The following is an 18,086-nucleotide window of genomic DNA, read 5'->3' on the forward strand; positions in this document are numbered from 1 at the left end:
CAGCAGAGGGAAGAAGACTCAATCCTAGATGAATTTCTAGCAGATAGCTACAAAGGGCAGGGTAAGTAGCTTATTATCTATTTTAATAAGCCCCCCCCTAAATCCTCTAACCCTGCTTAAGCTTAAGCCTGGTTCTTAACACTAACTGCTCATATAATCACAGACATCTGGTAATACAAGAATCGACACAATAAACAGCTTCGGTCCCTAAGGTGCTGGCCTTCCTCCTGCGTTCCTCCTCTCCACTGCAGCCCCTTGGAGGGGCAGCCACACACCAGACGCCTTTAGGGTCCCCAAAGGAGGTGCTGTGGCCCAGTACCCTGAGGAACACCAAGAACCTGTGATTCCATTATGCACACGGACACAAAATGGAGTCCCCGCCTGGGAAGAGGGTGAAGGTACCTTTGCAATCTCGTACTGTAACCAGGAGAAGCAGAGCTGAGACCGCTCCTTAACAGAAAACAGCGGCATCACAAGGTGGAAGATGTTGCGGATGAAATCCTCGCCCTCTCGGTCGTGACCCCTGCTCCAGCGCCGGCAGCCCAACTGGTCCATGCGGCCGACATAGCTAACGCCGGAAAATGAAAGGCTGAGAGAAGTCAGTGGCTTCTCATCATAAAGTCCGTTATCAAAGATGCTGTTCTCATCCATGGCCAGATAGAAGCAGGAGGCTGGAGGGCTGAAGCCGGAAGGCACGCCCAGGAACTGCAGAAAGGCCGCGATCAGCGCGAACTGAAGCTCTGGGCTGGAAAGTCGGATCAGGGATTGTCCAATATCATCAAACAACACCTGCAATAAGACAGGATAAAGTGACCTATTTGGGAGTTTATTTACTGCGACAAACAAAAAAGCTGTCACGATTTTTCCCACAATTCTTTTTACATGAATATATCACGATTCGACATATTCAGATTACATTTTAAACGGACAGACAGGAGCTAGGTTTTCTGCAAGACGCAAAAAAAGCTGGAGGCCTCGCAGGGAGCTGCGGCACTGCTGGCGCTCTCCCACCTCCCAGGGACTCTCTGGGGGGAGGACCATGGGCAGGCCTAGGTCTTTCAAAGTATTCTAACGGGGCCACAGAAAATCTGGAGTCATACTCACCTTGAAAGCATGCATAAGTGTTATTACAGTTACTTCGGTAAGTTGCAAATGTAAAAAATTTTTATTTGAAGACAGAAGCAACTTTACTATTTTGTGCTTTCCTTGTACAAAACTGCTTCAGGAAATGAAAAATATGCTCGAATAGATAAACAGCAGCAAGGTAAGAAAGAGACTACAGCAGCAACGAACCACGTTAAGAGCAATCAGAAGAGCCTAATACTGACCACAAACGTTCGTGGTTGACTGGACACAATGACTTTAAAATGTAAGGCCCTGCAGACTACCCTTTTTCTCAAGGTCCTGCTTAACTAATCGGTCTTCGTGGCTCTCATCAAAGAAGGACTGACTACCTGGGATACAACTGATCAAAACCATCAAATAACCTGAAATCTTCTCCATCAGACTTTGAGTAGAGAAAAAGTTAGGTGACAAGAAACTGCTCACAGTAATAGTTTCCTCCGGAAATCAGCCAAAATTCTGAGCTATGAGAACTAACTTCTGGAAGGGTGGCGTGAACTCTGTAAAGCCCTCGAGCCCCACAGAAAGACCCCGCTCTTCCCTGAACCTCAGCTTCGGCCAGGTAAGGGCCCCTACGTGCAGACCAGCCTCACGGCGGTGCCCTCACCAAGCACTCCAGTGAGCTGAGGTTTTCCCCCACTTCCTGCCCAGAGATCACCTCCTTCTCTCTTCCCAACTCTCTGTGCCTCATTTCTGTCTGGCCTCACCACTCCTCAAACCTTCCAGGTACTGAAGCTTCACTCATGCTGATCCCTCTGCCTAGAGCAGAAGCTCTGGCATCAAACAACTGTTCATTCAACATCTAGGACTATTAACTGAATACTCGCCGTAGGACAAGCACGGTCCAGGCACTGGTGATTCAACGGTAAAGAAAACAGACAAAACTCCCCACCCTCAAGGCACGTAACTCGTAGGGAGGGTCACATGCCAAAGCTAACAAGCCTCACCACTGAGACACCTCTCAGTCTATACCTGTCACATGCCCCATGCCAAGCAACACAGTTGGTATCTCATGAAACTGGGTCAATTCCAGGTACCAAAACAGAATCTCTTCCTTTATTTTAATGTAAGACTTCCAGAGCTCTGGCCACTAGACACAGAGTAGCATGTCCCAAGTCACACAATAACAGTAAATAAGACACCTAATGTGAGCTCAGTACTTGGCACACGACAGGTTATGCATGCCAGTCTCTTCCCCAGCAAGACAAGCTGTATGGTGACTGTCCCAGTATGGCCTCCACACCTAGTCCCTCGTGCCTCTGGAGTCAATCCTAGCTGCTACATTTCTGAGGATGTAAGAGTGGGGTGGGAAAGATGGACACAGTTAAAGAATCTAGGACAGTAATTCCACATTTTTAAACCCTGAGCCCTCAAGCTTCCATGTGAAAATGTAACAGAACCACCTGGAAGACAGTCTCCAGAAGGGTGACCGTGAGAGCCCACCCTCCTGTTTGATGACAGGGACTACCTGGTCAACTGCCTCTCTGCTCCCACAGCGCCAGCAGCCAACCAATTCTACCCTGGTTTTCGGTAAGAGGGAAGCTTCCAGACAGGAAGGAGCAGGTTGGCATCTCCTGAGCCAGGCAGGTGCTCAGGGAGCCCAGCCACCTTCTTCGGGGGCGGGAACCTGCCTGTCTCTCGGGATCCTCGCAGTCCTCCTCCGTCTGCTTCTTGGTCTTTTCAGGGCGCCACGGCCGCCAGTGCCTCCGGTCACGGGAGCGCTCGGCCGCGAGCCAGATCTGCCACCGGGGCAGAGTCTTATCTCTTATTTCCTGGTCATCGTCTTCTGGTTCATCATCATCATCATCTAGACAAGAACAAAACGTCCAGCTTGCTTAACCAGCAAACAGAACCATCAAGACCCGGTCAACCTGTGTGCCAGGAACTGTGGTAAGCACCTGGAATGCCAGGATGAGTGAGACCTGGGGCCGGCCTGGGACATGCCAGGCAGTCAGGGACTCTCCTGTAGTCACGTGCACGTTCCCAGGAGGAACCGCAGATTAGCAGGTAAAATCAAGTGATTTACACCATCACAGCACCTAAAACGGGAACGACACGTATTCCAGAACCTTCGTGGTGATGAAACGTTCTGTATCTGTGCTAACATGGCAGCCACTGGTAACTCATGGTGACTTACTGGGCACTTAAAATGTAGCTGGTAGAGGACCTGAATATTTATTTCATTTTAATTAATTTTAATTAAAATAGCCACATGTGGCCATTGGCTCCCATACTGAACCACGTATTTCTAGAATGCTAAATGACATATAATGACAGCTTTCGTTTAGAGTTTCTTAAGCCATCAGAATTTTTAAGTCAATGGCTTTATGATTATGACCTATAGTCTTTAAAAAAAAAAAAAGGTAACTCAAGGTATCTTATACTTGCTTTCACTTTGTTCCCTAATTCTGAACATGCAGACTAGAAAAGGAAAAAGTCTGAATCTTCTGTAAAGTTCAATATTTTAAAATAAACAAACATACAGAGTATAGAAAACAATACAGCCACCTGGAAAATGGTTTGGCAGTCTCCTATAAAACTAACATGCACTTACCATAAGACCCAGCAATCATACTTTTGGTGCTGATCCCAGAAAAATGAAAACCTTTGATCAAATAAACACTAATGCCCATAGCAGCTTTGTTCATGAGAGCCCCGAACTAGAAACCACCCAGATGTCCTTAGGAGAACGGCAGTGATGTATCTCTGCCAGGGGACGCTACTAAGCCACAAATGCGAACTGCTGACACATGCGACAATTTGGATGAATCCTAGGGGAATTATGCTACGTGAAAAAAAAAGCCTATCTTAAAAGTGACACAGAAAACAAGTGTTGGTAAGGATGTTGAACCCTAGTGCATTCGTGGTGGGCATGTAAAATGGTGCAGCCACTATAGAAAACACTATAGCAGCAGTTCCTCAAAGAATGAAACCTACACCACCAGATGACCTGGCAATGCCACTTCTGGGTATAAACCCAAAAGAACTGAAAGGGACTCACTCAAGCAGATACTTGCACACTCATGTCAATAGCAGCCTTCTTCACAATTGCCAAAAGGTGAAGCAACCCAAGCGTCCATCGACAGATGGATGAAAAAACAAACTATGGCATCTACATACAATGGAAGATTTTTCAGTCTTGGAAGGAGACATTGACATGCCACACACTGGATGCACCCTGAAGACACCATGCTAAGTGAAATAAGCCAGTCGCAAAACAGCAAACATTGCCTGATCTCATTTACGTGATGTTCTTAACGTAGGCAAATTCACAGAGACAGAAAGTAGGGTGGCTGTCCGGGGCTGGGAGGAGGGCTAGCATCTGACGGGTACAGAGTTTCAGGTGAGGAAGACGGAAGCGTCGAGATGGACAGGAGGAGTGATGGCCGCACAAAAGTGTGAATGTAGTTAATGTCAATGAGCTGTGCACACTTAAAAATGGTTAAAATGGCAAATTTTATGTATATTTTACAACAAAAATTTGTTTTTAAAAAGTCTCATGACACATGATTTCACTTATGTAGCATACTGAAATATTTAATGAGATAATAGAGATGGAGGACAGACCAGTGGTTGCCTGGGAGGGGGGACGGGGGAGAAGGGAAGGTGGACACAGCCACAAAGGGGGGCCGTGAGGGAGCCTGGGGGTGAAGAAACAGTTCTGTCTTGACTGCAGCGGTGGTTACACAAAGCTACACTAAAACTGTACAGTATTCCACAAACGCATGCGCAGTGAGTGCATGTAAAACGTGAAATCTTAATAAACTGCGGATTGTATCAGTGTCAATTTTCTGGCTGTGATACTGTACAACAGCCACTGGGAGGGGACTGGATGAAGGCCGCAAAACCTCCCTGTGTATTTTTTTTTCAACTTCTTATGAATCTGTAAGTACTCTAAAATAAACAACCCCAGAGAATGTAAATGCATGATATGTGTATTAGCATTTTAAATCCAATATTCTATCCCAACGCTCTTCTGAATTTCTCAAACAATTAAAATTATATATCTCCTTCTAATGATCTACATTTAAAATAATCCATTTATCGTACTGAAAAACTCTTAACATTAGGGAAATTACCCTTGTGAGATACCTGATTTTATTACATTTGGAATTCAAAGGAGTACACGGTTTTAGACAGACATACATATAGTTACAGATGAACAGGAAGTGAGGGCAAGAGAATGAGCTGTAATGTCTGAAAAAGAAATACCTCAGAATCCGTGATAAATCCCTACTACTCTCTAAATGCCAACTTTGTCAGGAAGGACAAGAGAACTTAAAAGAAAAGCAAAAAAGTCATCAACTAGTGTTCTGGAACAAGAAACTTGCAACCTTTCTTCTGATCCTGGTTTTGGGGAGAGCTCCCACTAAATTCATTAGCCAGAAATACATTAAATTCATTAAATTCAACAGAAGATTCTCCATGATGGAAAGCTTGCAGGGTACATACGTACCAACACACATTCCTAACTTGATATTAAAAAAATCAAGGTTTTGACACTTGCATTATCATCCTGAGAAAACCAACTTTCCTTCTGATTATGAGTGACTACCAGACATATGGACACTTATCGGAGAAGTAATGGTCTCCGGACACTGCTATGAGAACTCGTCCTCACAGAAATGCAAAACATGGTAAACTTTAGAACATAAAGACCACACATTGTCAGAGTCTTGCTCGCTCATTAACAAAACAAACAAACAAAAACAATCTGGAAACAAAGCCATACTGAGTGGGTCACTCAGATAAGAGTTAGTACCAGAAAGACTGGCGTTTGGGGCTCTTCATGTGGCCTTGCAGACTCGGTGGCTAGACCGCAATCCCCACCTCTGCTCCGCCCTGCGGGCTGCTCTTCTGCACGTGTGAAACCGCTGGGCAGACTGAAGGACAGTTCCAGGTCTCTGTGGGAAAAACACTCAAAGGGACTTCGAAACAGCTGAGGCTTCAATGGCCCAAGCGAGGCACAACTGTCACCTGATGGCGCTGTCTGGAGCAAGCTTGCCCCAAATACCCGAAGGACTCGTCCCTGCCTCAGTGGTGACAGACATGACCCCTGGCCCGGAGCTCTGCACGGTCATGCTGATCACAGCCAGTCGAGGTTCCCATTCCTCAGATGAAGAAACCCAGGCCCAGGAAGGTGATGACTTGCGCAAAGGGGCTGTCAAGCCTGGGCGAGGGGCCGTCTCCTGGGCGCCCGCCCTCTGCTATTCCCTGCCTCTTCCAAGAAGGCTGAAGGAATCCCCAGGTCACTAAGAGCTGCGCTGTGCAATGCCGTAGCCATGGCTACCAGGTGCTGGAAGGTGACTGGTCTGAACCAAGACGTGCTATACAAGGAAAATACACACCTGGTTTTTCAATACCTCTTACATGTTGAAATGTGAGTGGTTTGATATGTTTTTAACGTGGCTACTAGAAAACATGAAGTTACGTATGTGGCTTGAATTGTATTTCTACTGGGCAGTGCTGTTTTAGAGTGTTAATCAGGAAAGTGCATTGGGGCCATTTAGAAAGACAGTTATGTAAACGCTAGCTAATAATTATCTGATAGTATTCCTTAAAAGGCAAATACTTTTCAAAGGATCTGGACATTGCCAAGAAAACAAAAAGACTGTCTTACACACTAAAATGGGCGTGGGGTGGAGGGATCAGCAACAAAATTACTTCTTCAGGTGCCGCCTATAAGAAGAAAAATGACAAATACTTCCTCTGGAAAAAACCTCGAACCCTGACAGCGTTACGTACTGAAGGAACGGGGTAGACTGCTCTGAAGGCTCCAAGGGAAAGCGTCAGTCGATTCCCTCAGGACGTCTACTTCACGTATTTTGACAGTTCGATGTTTGTACAATGTTCTTAAGCTACTAAAAAATGGCTTATATATATAAACAAACAATTATGAAGATGTAAAAGCAAACTCTGAAAGAGAAAAAGCGTACACGTGCTGAGCGAGGCCTTACCTGGACTGATGACCACCCAGCCGCCCCGCTCCTGCTGGTGCATCCACGCTCTCCAGCCTCGGGCGCCCTTCTCCCCAGCCCGGGGCTCTCCACTGTCCCAAAACGGCTCAAAGAATTCTACCTGTTTAGGTTTAAAATATGGGAGTGAGCCTCACTTGTACAAAACTACTGAGTCACTGGTCCAAATAAGTGCCAACTGGCCTAAGAGGGGCTTGTGATTCTTGAAATCCTGCCTGTCGTCAGTGGCTGAAGTAGATACGTGATACATGCCCCAAAACAGAAAATGTAATGATGTGGTATGGGGGCGGCCTCCACGATAGCCCTCCGTGACTCTCTCCGGGCCCTGTGTTCACACTCTGCACGGTGGGCTGGGCCAGTCACTTCTGGCAAACAGAGTATTGCAAAAAGTGATGGGATGACACTCCTAAGATAAGGTTAAACGAGACTGGCCAGGGTCATCGAGAAGGGTAGGAATGGAGTGGTTTCCCAGTTCTGGCCCTGGCAGGCCAGTCTAACAGGGACAGTGGCATCGCAGCGGAGTGCGTCACACACCAGGAAGAGGACAGTGTCGCGGAGCCACAGGAGGTCAGGGGGACGGGGGGCGGGGGGGTGAACATCCTGACGTGGGCCCTGGACTCCGAGTGCACATCAGCCACCCAGGAAGGGGACTGGGAAGACGACACTCCTCTTTACAGGTTCTGCTCTTAGAAGAGGGATGGAAGAAAGTGCACTCAAGAAAAACAGGTTTTTTAGTGTGATAAATGGTTATAACCAGTTTAAACCACAGAAACACAGAACAGTAATACCAGACTTGGCCTGTTTTATGTTCTACTACTATTTACGGTAACAAGTCTCTGAGTTATAAAGATATGGAATATCATTAAATAAAAAGTTTTATTTCAAAGTTGTCATATAAATACTTTACAAGTACATGTGCTGTTAGTATTTAAAACCTTGAGAGCATGGATCAGGGGTGGCTCTCGATGCTTCAGCATCCTGGGCAGTGCCCCGCCCCCGCCCCCCACTCCCATGACACATCTCGTCATTTGTCAGCAAAGCAATGGGCATGAAGGCGATTCTGATCCTCGCCCCCAACCACACACCTCACACTCCCCAGGCTCGGCTAAGAATCACTTCCGTAGCACAGCATATCCTTAAGATAGCAAAGCGTGTCTTAAAATAACTTTGCTATCTGGCATATCATACTAACAAGCAGTTATATCAACATTAACCAATATTCTTTAACCTAATTTTGTCTAGAAAAAACAGATAAAAATGAAAAAGATAGTCTTCATAGGCAATTCATGAAAATTCTACAAGATGGAGACCTTAGCCTCTCGAGAAAGACCTTTGAAAGGTCATCATAAAGTCTGCTATCCTACCCGTCTGTCACCAGACCCTCTTCGCAGAAGAACAGTTTTCTTCAGTGGAAAAAGGGGAAAAAGGCTTTCTTTTATGGATAGCTCTATATAATGTTTTTTTATTGCTTCACATTACAAACACTGGCAATGTTCACTTGTCTTCTAAATGATTAACCCCTCCCCAGTTAAGATCCACACTGACAACGTGCCAATGTGTAATTTCATTTCCAACTCCAGCAAAGACTTCAGGGAGCGGAAAGAGTAACTGGAGAAGTGACACAAGACCGAGGTCAGAATGCACAGCGGCAGGGGAGAGCGACACAGTTTAAAGACATGACAGTGTTTCCCTGACTGGTGGGGATGACTCGCATTTAAATAAGGGCTATAAGTAAGAAAAAGAAGGGGCATAAGTAATCCTCATATGGGGGAGGGGGAGCCAGGAGAATCTTCTTTCATTTCTCCATGTTTCACTACTTTTGTTTTGAAATTTTCCTTAGATCATCAGAAGATTCCTGAGAAACGATCCTCAGCAGAACTGAGACAGAGGAGGGTGAGCTATTTTAAAAACACTAGGACCACCGCCCACAAGCCCCACCTCCTCAGAGGGGGCGGAGCTCCCACATGCCCCACCCCCAGGCGGCGAGGGGAGGAGCGGGGAGGGGGCGGAGCTCGCACCTGTCCCTTGGTAGGCAGGTCTTTCACGCTGTTGGGCTTGAAGAAGGTGAAGTCGACCATGGCCTGGAACAAGGCGACGGCCTTCTCAGAGTGACCGGCCTGGCGCAGGAAGTGGCTCTGCTTAAGAAAGAGCGCTGCGAGCACGGGCAGCAAAGGGCGAGAATCCCGGGTTAACACCGCTAAAGGGGAGGGACGCAGCCTCTGAAAACACGCAGCCAGACAGCCAGACCAGACCCCGGGGGCGCCTCCCTGCAATCGGTTCCCGTCACGCTTTCAGAGCTGTGCTGATGTAAAGGGACGCAGAGCGTACTGTATTCAAAGCACATTTACTGATTTTTATGTGAAACCATCACAGAACACAAATATTAACAATAAGAACTATATACATCACATTAACACAAGGCAAGTGGTTGTTCTGGATATTGGTTATCACTCAAAGCTCATTCATTATTTCGAGAAGAGTTCTAGAAAAAGGATGCAGTAGTTTTTTTTTTTAATCAGAAAGCAAAGATTTCTGTGCTTAATTGATCACTAGATGGCATTATTCACTGGCAATTTTCATCATATGCTCAGAGTCGGCTGTAAACAAATCAAGATTCCATGTATGAAATTTTCAGTTTGTCTTAACTGTGGTACATTCCATCCACTGAATAATATTAGGCTTTTTGAGCCCATCACAAATGATATCAAGCACAAGACTCTTTATGTCACTGTGGTGAATGAATGCTTATTTCTAGAGCAGTATGTTTCTATCTTTAGAAGTTATTAGTAATAGCAGGGTTTTGATCAAATAAATGCTTGCTGTGTACTCGACACAGAGCTAGACTCACCATGCATTACCTCAGTTAATGGGCACAATAAACCCTGTGGAGCAGTTGATGTGCTATTGCTCCTGAGGGAGAAACTGGAGCTCAAACAGGTTAAGGAAACTATGCAAGGTCAGACCAGAACCAACGAAGGGCAAACCAGGATTCAAGTCCAGAGAGATACTCTCCAGCTCCTGTGTAACACGCTGCCCCCGGTATCTCATTTTTATTCTAAGCTCCTTTGGGACATACCAAAAATGCTGGCAGTGTAATAATATCAGTAACGCATATATCTGTGCAATGATTGCCAGTCGGTCAGGGCGCCTCACAAACACAGTTGTCTGAGACCTTAGCACCGGGTGTGCTGAGCAGCACAGGCGTCTCAATGGATAACGGTATCAACAGCCAAAGCAGTTGAGAGAGACCTGACTCTGCTTCCCTGGTTAATAGAAAAGCGGAAACTTCTAGCTCGGTGACACTTTCCTAACCCTGCTAGCTTTCATGCCCCCTCCCGCAACCCCACCCCCACCCCGTACCACCGCTAAGAAGCTGGAGGGGGGAGAATCTGTTATGCTCAAAAGCAGTCATAGTTTTTCTCGATTAATCGATTTTATCGATTTATCAGTTTTATCAATTTAGACTTTTCTAAAATAAACCAAAATAAATCTTCACTCTCAACGAAAGCCAAAAGTATGATTCCTCCCACATAAATGGACTTGGTCAGCATCTCCTTACCAAACATGGCCTCCTCGGTGCCAGGCAACTCAGGGTGAGACAAGATGCTGCCGTCCCTCACAGCAGACAAAGTACTCAGGCATTTTCCATAGAGACTGTGAATTTTCGACACTGAAAAGGTGCTAAACTGGCTCTGGCAAAATAAAAGGTATTTCTGCCAAAGGGCTGTATTATTGGGATGTAAAAAGATCAGTTTCTGCCACTCTTTGACCAGCGTGGAGGGCTCCCAGAACTCTGCGCAGAGCTTCAGCTTGGCGAGTTTCAGATCCACACTGCTCTGGTTGCTTTCAATGGCCCGCTCCAGAATGGCCAGCTTCTTCTCCAGAATGAGCTTCAGGGACCTCTTCCGCTTCTCCTGCTCTCCTTCCTCGATGGCATACAGGCCAGGACTTTTCATGACCTCGTCCTCAACAATAGAAATACCAATTTACAAATGCAAAGGGAACTGGGGGACCCTCAGGGTTCCAACACTGCTCACAGAGTTACTTGCAAGCCTTCCAAAGGGTCTCTCACCCCTCAAAATGAACTGCTATTCAGATTTCTTGATAACCACTCGTTTATCAGAATTTCCTTTAACGGAAACTCAGTTCTTAGGGTGCCCGTGTCACCCAGTATGTTTGATCTTGATCTTGTGTTTCTTTCACCTGATCTACCTGTCATTTTCAACTTGGATTTATGCATCAATGAGCATGCAATACCTTGAAAACCTTTTCTGAAGAGTCAACTTTACCATTAAAACAGCTGAAAGTAGGACAAAATATAATCGTATATAAGTGGTTCAAAAAATTAAGTGGAACTAAGACAAATCCATATGTTTTAGAAAGGGAGCACACAGCTCTAACTAGGCAGCCCCTGCTCTTTCACAATTCTATGCATTCTGCATGTTGTCTGTATTTCACAAATGTCTCTCTAGGCCTGGTGAACATCTACTGTTCTTTCAAGATTTTGTTCAAATTTCACCTTCTCTTGGAAACCCTTTCTTACTCTATGGCAAGTCGCTCCCTCATTCCATCCCCAAATGACACATTAAAGCATTTATTACCCCAGACTGCATTTATTCTTCACACGTCAGTCTTCCTCATTACACTTGGGACAAGCTCAGGGCAAGGGTCATCCTCTAAGAATCTTTACATGCTCAGTGCCAAGGCTCCTCACAAGAGCTCAAAAAGTGCTGCAGAGCGAGCACTGCTGTGCTAAATAAGGTAAGAAAACTGGGATGACCACACTCACCTGAAAAGCAACAAAGGCCATCCATAGCTGAATGTCTCGAGGATTCTCCCGAACCTTCCTGTTAAACTCCTCCACCTTGGCCTTGAGAAGCGCATTCTCTCGATCTGGTTGTGAGTCTGGCTGCTTCGATTCCTGCTCCGCAGGACCCTGTCCCTGTAGCCACTGCGTGGTGGACTGATCATAAATCCCCAGAGGGTTCAACCAGGTCGTAACGGGAGGCGGCGCCACATCGTCGGAGCCCTTGACTGGGATAAACGACACTGGCTCAGATGCGAGAGGTTCGGGTCTGTTGCTGACGGCAACTCCATCCACACTCATCAACCCCACATTCTTCTTCGTAAAATAGCGCTCGACGTGCCTGCGTGGAGGCTTCCTTTCTGCAGAAGGCCCCTCCCAGGATACGCACTGCTTCTTAGGGTTAATGCCAAGGCAGGAGTCTCCTTTCCTCTTGTACCTTACATTTGAAAGAGAGAAAAGGGTACTGAGGGACCATATGCACTAGCCATGAATGAGACTTAAAATTCTTCTTATATGCAAGTTAACTGCATATATTCAAATTCACCTTATTTTCAAATCGTTTCTATTTAGAGAAATATGAGGACGAGCAATTAACTTTTTCTGCCCGTTTGGCTTATTCCTCTAAAACTTCAACTCTTCGTTAATGTCTCGTGAATTTAAGATCATGCCTGTCTTCCAGATCTTAGTAATTTATATTTTCCTGGCACTCTGCAGGTAAAGTACTGTCACATACATTATGTCATCTGATCATCACAATTGTATATGACAGGCAAAGCAAAAATCATCATCCCCTCTTTTACACTATTCCTAAATAAGGACACTGAGACCTTAGCGGACACTAAGTCATCTGTGTCCTAGAGGAGTCCGTTTCCCTCAATATTGTCCTGTGTCCCTACTTAAAAAGATAACATATAGGTCTAAGATGCTTTTTTTAATCCTGAAACAAAGTATGTCAAATAAAATTACATCTGGCTATTTTCTATTCTAGAGGAAAAGAGGCTGGGTTTTAAAATGCTTTTATGGAACATGTAGGCGTCCTCAGAGTTACAAACACATGACTACTGAATATCTGAACAAAAGCTAAGGAAAACTGTGCACTTTTCTGTATGTATGTTATATAAACAGCCCAATTAAAAAATAGGCAAAAGAGCTGAACAAAATTCACAAAAGATGACATGAATGGCCAATAAGCACATGAAAAAGTGTTCAACATCATTAGTCATCAAGGAAATGCAAATTAAAACCACAAAGAGATATACCACATACCCACCAAAAAGCTAAAATTAAAAAGATTGACAATACTAAATGTTGGTGAGTAATATGTGGAGTAACCAGGATTCTCATAGGCTGTTGATGGGAATATAAACTAGTACAATCGCTTTGGGAAAAGGTCTGGCTGTGTCTTATGACCCAGCAATTCTACTCACAGGTATTTACCCAAGAAAAAGGAAACCACACATTTACACAGACTTGTACACAAAAGTCCTCAGCAACTTTATTCATAAGAGCCAAATACTGGTAAGAGTCCAGGTGTCCATCAATGGAAGAATGAATAAACAGATGGTGATATGGCCATACAATCGATACTGCCAGCAGTGAAAAGGAACAAACTGCTGATAAATGCCACAACATGGATGAAGCTCAAAACATTTCTTCAAGTGAAAGAAGCCAGACACAAAAGAGTAAACACTATATGATTCCATGTATATGAAGTTCTATAACAGACAAAACTAATAGATGGTGGGAAAAAATGAGAACGATAATCACCTCTGGGGAGGTGGGGTGTGGACTCACTGCAAAGGGGTATGGGGAAACTTTCTGGGGGTGCGGTCATGTTCTACAGACTCATGGAGGTCTGGGTTATCCAGGTGTACGCCTTTGTCAATATCGGCAAATGAAGATGTATATATTATACTGTATGTAAATTTTAAATCGAAAGACAAAACTAAACAAATCTCGGACTGTCGTTAATGACATCCATGCTCAAGGATTTAGGGGGCAATAAATTGGCTATTTACTTTGAAATGCATCAAAAAAATAAGATGGACAGATGGATGAATGGACAGATATACGATAAGGCAAATATAGCAAAATGTTAATGGCAGAATGTAGGGGGTGGGTATGTGAGTGTTCACTCAAATTCTTTCAACTTACGCTGTATCATTTTTTTTAATTTTTCATGATAAAATGCTGTGGGGAGAAAAAGGCAGGAGAGAGCCACCGCCTTTGTCTGTCAACTCCCAGAAAGCTCTGACTCCAGCTCCCTGTGGCCTAGCCTGTCACCTCCTTTGCTTCCCCACAGTCAACAGACACCTGAGCAGCTCTCTGCTGGCCTGGGCCTCCCTTGCTGCCAAGTGCAGTGAATCCCACTTTGTGGGGAGAGTGACTCACATGTACACAGAGTTGCCTCTCAAGCCCTTTCTCTTCATCCTCTCTCCCAACTCTTCCTATCCGCCTCAGGATAATCTTTCTCTATTCCATTTGTGAGTCAAAAACAACTTTAACAAAGCAGTGAGGACACAAAACAGTGCTACAAGAGCTCTAAACACGCCTGTCATTGCCTAAGGAAAAAATTTTAAGTGAAAAGTTAGTTTTATTCTCCTTAATTACTATTTTATTTTTACTAAAAATGAACAATATTTTAGATAGTCATATCATCTCTTAAAAAATGTTTACTGAGTTTTCTGACTGGCCTTATTGGTCTATATTACCAAGTGTCTACTTTCAGATATGAAATGTATACGCATACACACATCCTATATTAAAATACTTGACAACTGCTTCAGGCTTTCCCCCCTACTTTTAAGTGTTTCACTATACCACTAGTCTTAGAAAATATAATTGTTACTGGCTTCAAACTGGTCCATTGGAGGGGTGTGCCATAATTTATTTAACTATTTCCCTATTGTTGAGCATTTCAGTTGTAGCCAATTTATCACTTACCACAGAATCTTAGTAACTGGACAGGACCTAGAAGATAATCTAATTCAATATTCTCCCAAATGCTGGCACTTTTCCTGTAAAATCCTTACCAAATAAACAGCCAGTCTTCACTTGAATAATTCTAGAAGTAGGAACCCCACTTTGGAGGTTGAGTAAACGACATAATATGGATGTTTAATTTAAATGAATTCAGCCATAGGCACCCAGTCGCCAAAATTTTAAAAAGAAAAGGAAACAAAGAAAAAAGAAAACGACAAGGAAGAGGGTATGGAAGAGAATATATTTAAATCGAGCACAAATACTGGTAAGAGTCCAGGTGTCCATTCTGCCGTGAATTCACTCAGCGGGCCTGAACCCCAGAGTGAGCTGGGCTGGGCCACATTAATGTGCCTTTCCTTCAGTGACTTTAATTCATGCCGCTCATGGTGCCAGGCTGCCTGGGCCCAAATATCAACTTCAACATTTACTAACTGGGTGACCTTGATCCAAGTATTTAAAAAATAAACGAACACATGTGTCCCAGTTTCCCCATCTGTGAAATGGGGATAATAAGGGCACCTATGTCAGGGAACTGATGAGATGATCAAAAAAGTTCACATACGTGAAGTCCTTATCCATACAGAGGGCTAGAGAAGTGCAAACTATCATTATTTTATAAAACTTGGCTCCTAAACATACGCTGACTGTTTCATCTGGTGTGTAGCCACAGACACGACAATCCATTCTAAAAATGGTGAAAAAACAGACTGAGGTGAACTTCACTAAGAGACAGTATATTAATCCTAAGGAATTTTCCAAAGGTAATTTTAACTCTGTCATAGACCAACTTTAGTACCTAACCTCTGCTTTGCATGACACTCCAAACGACACACACATCACTCCTGCGATGCTTTTATACTGAGCCAAATCGGACCTCCCGGCACTTCTGCTCACTGGCCCCGGTTATGTCTTCCCAAAGACAGTCCAAAGACAGACAAGGACCATACCCTGCCGCAGGCCATTTACTCCCCATTTAGTCCCCAGATGACGGTGCTAGCCAAGTCATCTCTTCATCCTCCTCTTCAGAGGTGAAAATTCAGAACCTGACACAGTATTCCCACTGTGCTCTGACCAGCTCAGACGGCCATGGGATCAGTACCTTCTGAGACCTGACGTTAACAGCTGTACAAGTATTAGTCCAGGAGAACTCACCTCACGCAAACTCTAGTAACTTACCTGGATGTTACGTCAATGCCCTAAACGCTTCATAGCAGCATCTTGCAGTTTGGATTAATGAAGTTGTCACTAATTACTCTTTCGAAGGGCTGAGCCATTCATTAGGAGAGACCTAAGAGCCACTCATTGCTAATATTTTTTTCCTTTTTTCATCTATTACTAATAACCCTTTATAGTTGCACACCAATTTCTAATTCAAAATCAAATATTTCTGATATTTGTGTGTAAGGCACAGCAAGAGTTACAAGTCCCAATTTACAAAAGAAGAAATGGAGGCCCAGACAGCGGTGAGTGACTTGCTGCGATTATATTACCAGCAAATGGCAAACTCAGAATGAGAACCAGGCCCTCTGTTTCTCAGCCTAGAAAATGTTCTAGCATACAACCCGGCTCGTCTTTACCTGTGGACAGTGAAAGAACACTTGAACTCAGAGAAACAGGGCTGCAAACCCCAGCTCCGCTGTTTCCTGGCTGCACGACCTTGAGAAGTCATTGAAGCTCCCTGCGGTTCCTGTGCCTCATTTGTAAAATGGGGGTGCTCTCCCCATCACAGCACGGCCGTGTGAACACGACGTCAGTGAGACCAGTGTTTGTTGGCCTCCCATCCTTTACTGGTTTCTAGCACATCTGTGGCACTACACTGTGGTGGCACGGAAAACCAAACAAGATTTTAGGGAGTATTAAAATAATTTTAGAATATATGAATACATTTTAAATGATAGTCATTTACTCTCAGCCATGAGATTTTAGTAGATAATGTAGATATAAACATGCATTAAAAAATAACTGATATAAACTCATCAAAAAGGAATTTTTTATTGGAATTGCTTATGTGGCAAAGTATGTCATGATGAGTAGAAACATGATTAAAATTTGGAGATGCAGCAAAGGAATGGAAAGCAAAATTTATTTTAAAAAGTAATTAGTCTATAAAAAATGATAATGATCTTCAAGGTCTCCTGTTGGCTTTACATTCCAAGATTCTCTGCCTTCGCTTTTCATTGACCGTAAGCTGTTTGGGAACAGAGATTGCGTATTATTGTTCTTTATGTTCCCAGCAGTGTCTTACAAAGTATGATGAAGTACCAAATGGGTTTAATAAGTATTCAAATATTTTTTGATTGACAGATTAAAGTTTAAACTCATTAGTGAAGCAAATATCACCACCTATTTTTATGATTATCTGGTGATGAATGCTGGAAACATTTTGAATAAGTCATTACCATTTAATGTCACTTTTTAAATGGCATACGTGGGCAGTGGATAAATAAAAGGCTTTCGCAACTTTTTTAAATGGCACATAGCATAGACCAAATGGTTTCTGCATAGTTTGTCACAACCACTTCAAGGTCTGTTTAGATTCATTTGTCCAATAAATATTTATTGAAGACCTATCACGCCAGGCACCGTGCCAAGCACACTATGGATAAATAAGATTAATCCGACCTGGATCCTGATCTCAAGGTTTAAACTTTTCATTTTAGAATGTGAGATAAGACAGAGGCCTAAACAACTTAGCAGGGGATAAAAACCCCACAGAATCTCGGGAGAGGGTCGATGGACAGAGACAGCACTGAGTGCAGGAGAAAGAAGCTCCTTCCTGCCAGTGAGAATCAGGAAAGACATCATGATGGGGCGGTACCTTGCTATATCTCCCCGGTAGAGGGACTTATACTCCCAGTTGGCCGGATCTGGTTTCTTATCTGTCCTGAAGGTTTCTCCCGTCAGAGGCTGAATGTCCTCAAGCCAAACAAAGCGACGTCCAACATCAGCAGCGGCAGAATTTTCTTGACTGTGAGACAAAGGAAAGTGGAGAAGAAAAAGGGAGAGGCGCTTAGGACTCTTCCAGTTACACGGTCCACACTTGCGGAAACATGCAAGGTAAACCTTGTGAACTCTGCACAGCATCATTTTGAAGAGGACGCCTGCTCTAAAAAAAAGTTTTAAAGTATAAAGCGAAAATTGTCAATACTAAGCGGCACTTTACCAAAAGAGAAGTCTTCTCAGAAATTACCCTGAGGGAT

At 44.1% G+C, this 18,086-nt stretch overlaps 1 protein-coding gene across 1 annotated transcript in view; it reads right to left on the reverse strand.

The window, feature by feature from the left end:
* NRDE2 (NRDE-2, necessary for RNA interference, domain containing) overlaps positions 1-18,086 on the reverse strand; it is a 43,407-nt gene that overhangs the window by 10,655 nt on the left and 14,666 nt on the right. Inside the window, exons 4-10 of the mRNA XM_039884008.1 lie at positions 17,705-17,854; positions 11,887-12,340; positions 10,657-11,062; positions 9,116-9,249; positions 7,080-7,200; positions 2,754-2,929; positions 403-789 (exon numbers count right to left, since the gene is read on the reverse strand). Coding sequence (XP_039739942.1) covers positions 403-789; positions 2,754-2,929; positions 7,080-7,200; positions 9,116-9,249; positions 10,657-11,062; positions 11,887-12,340; positions 17,705-17,854 — 1,828 coding nt within the window. The remainder of the gene's footprint in view (positions 1-402; positions 790-2,753; positions 2,930-7,079; positions 7,201-9,115; positions 9,250-10,656; positions 11,063-11,886; positions 12,341-17,704; positions 17,855-18,086) is intronic.

Source organism: Pteropus medius, unplaced genomic scaffold (genome assembly GCF_902729225.1).
Source record: "Pteropus medius unplaced genomic scaffold, Ma_sr-lr_union100, whole genome shotgun sequence".
Lineage (NCBI taxonomy): Eukaryota > Metazoa > Chordata > Mammalia > Chiroptera > Pteropodidae > Pteropus > Pteropus medius.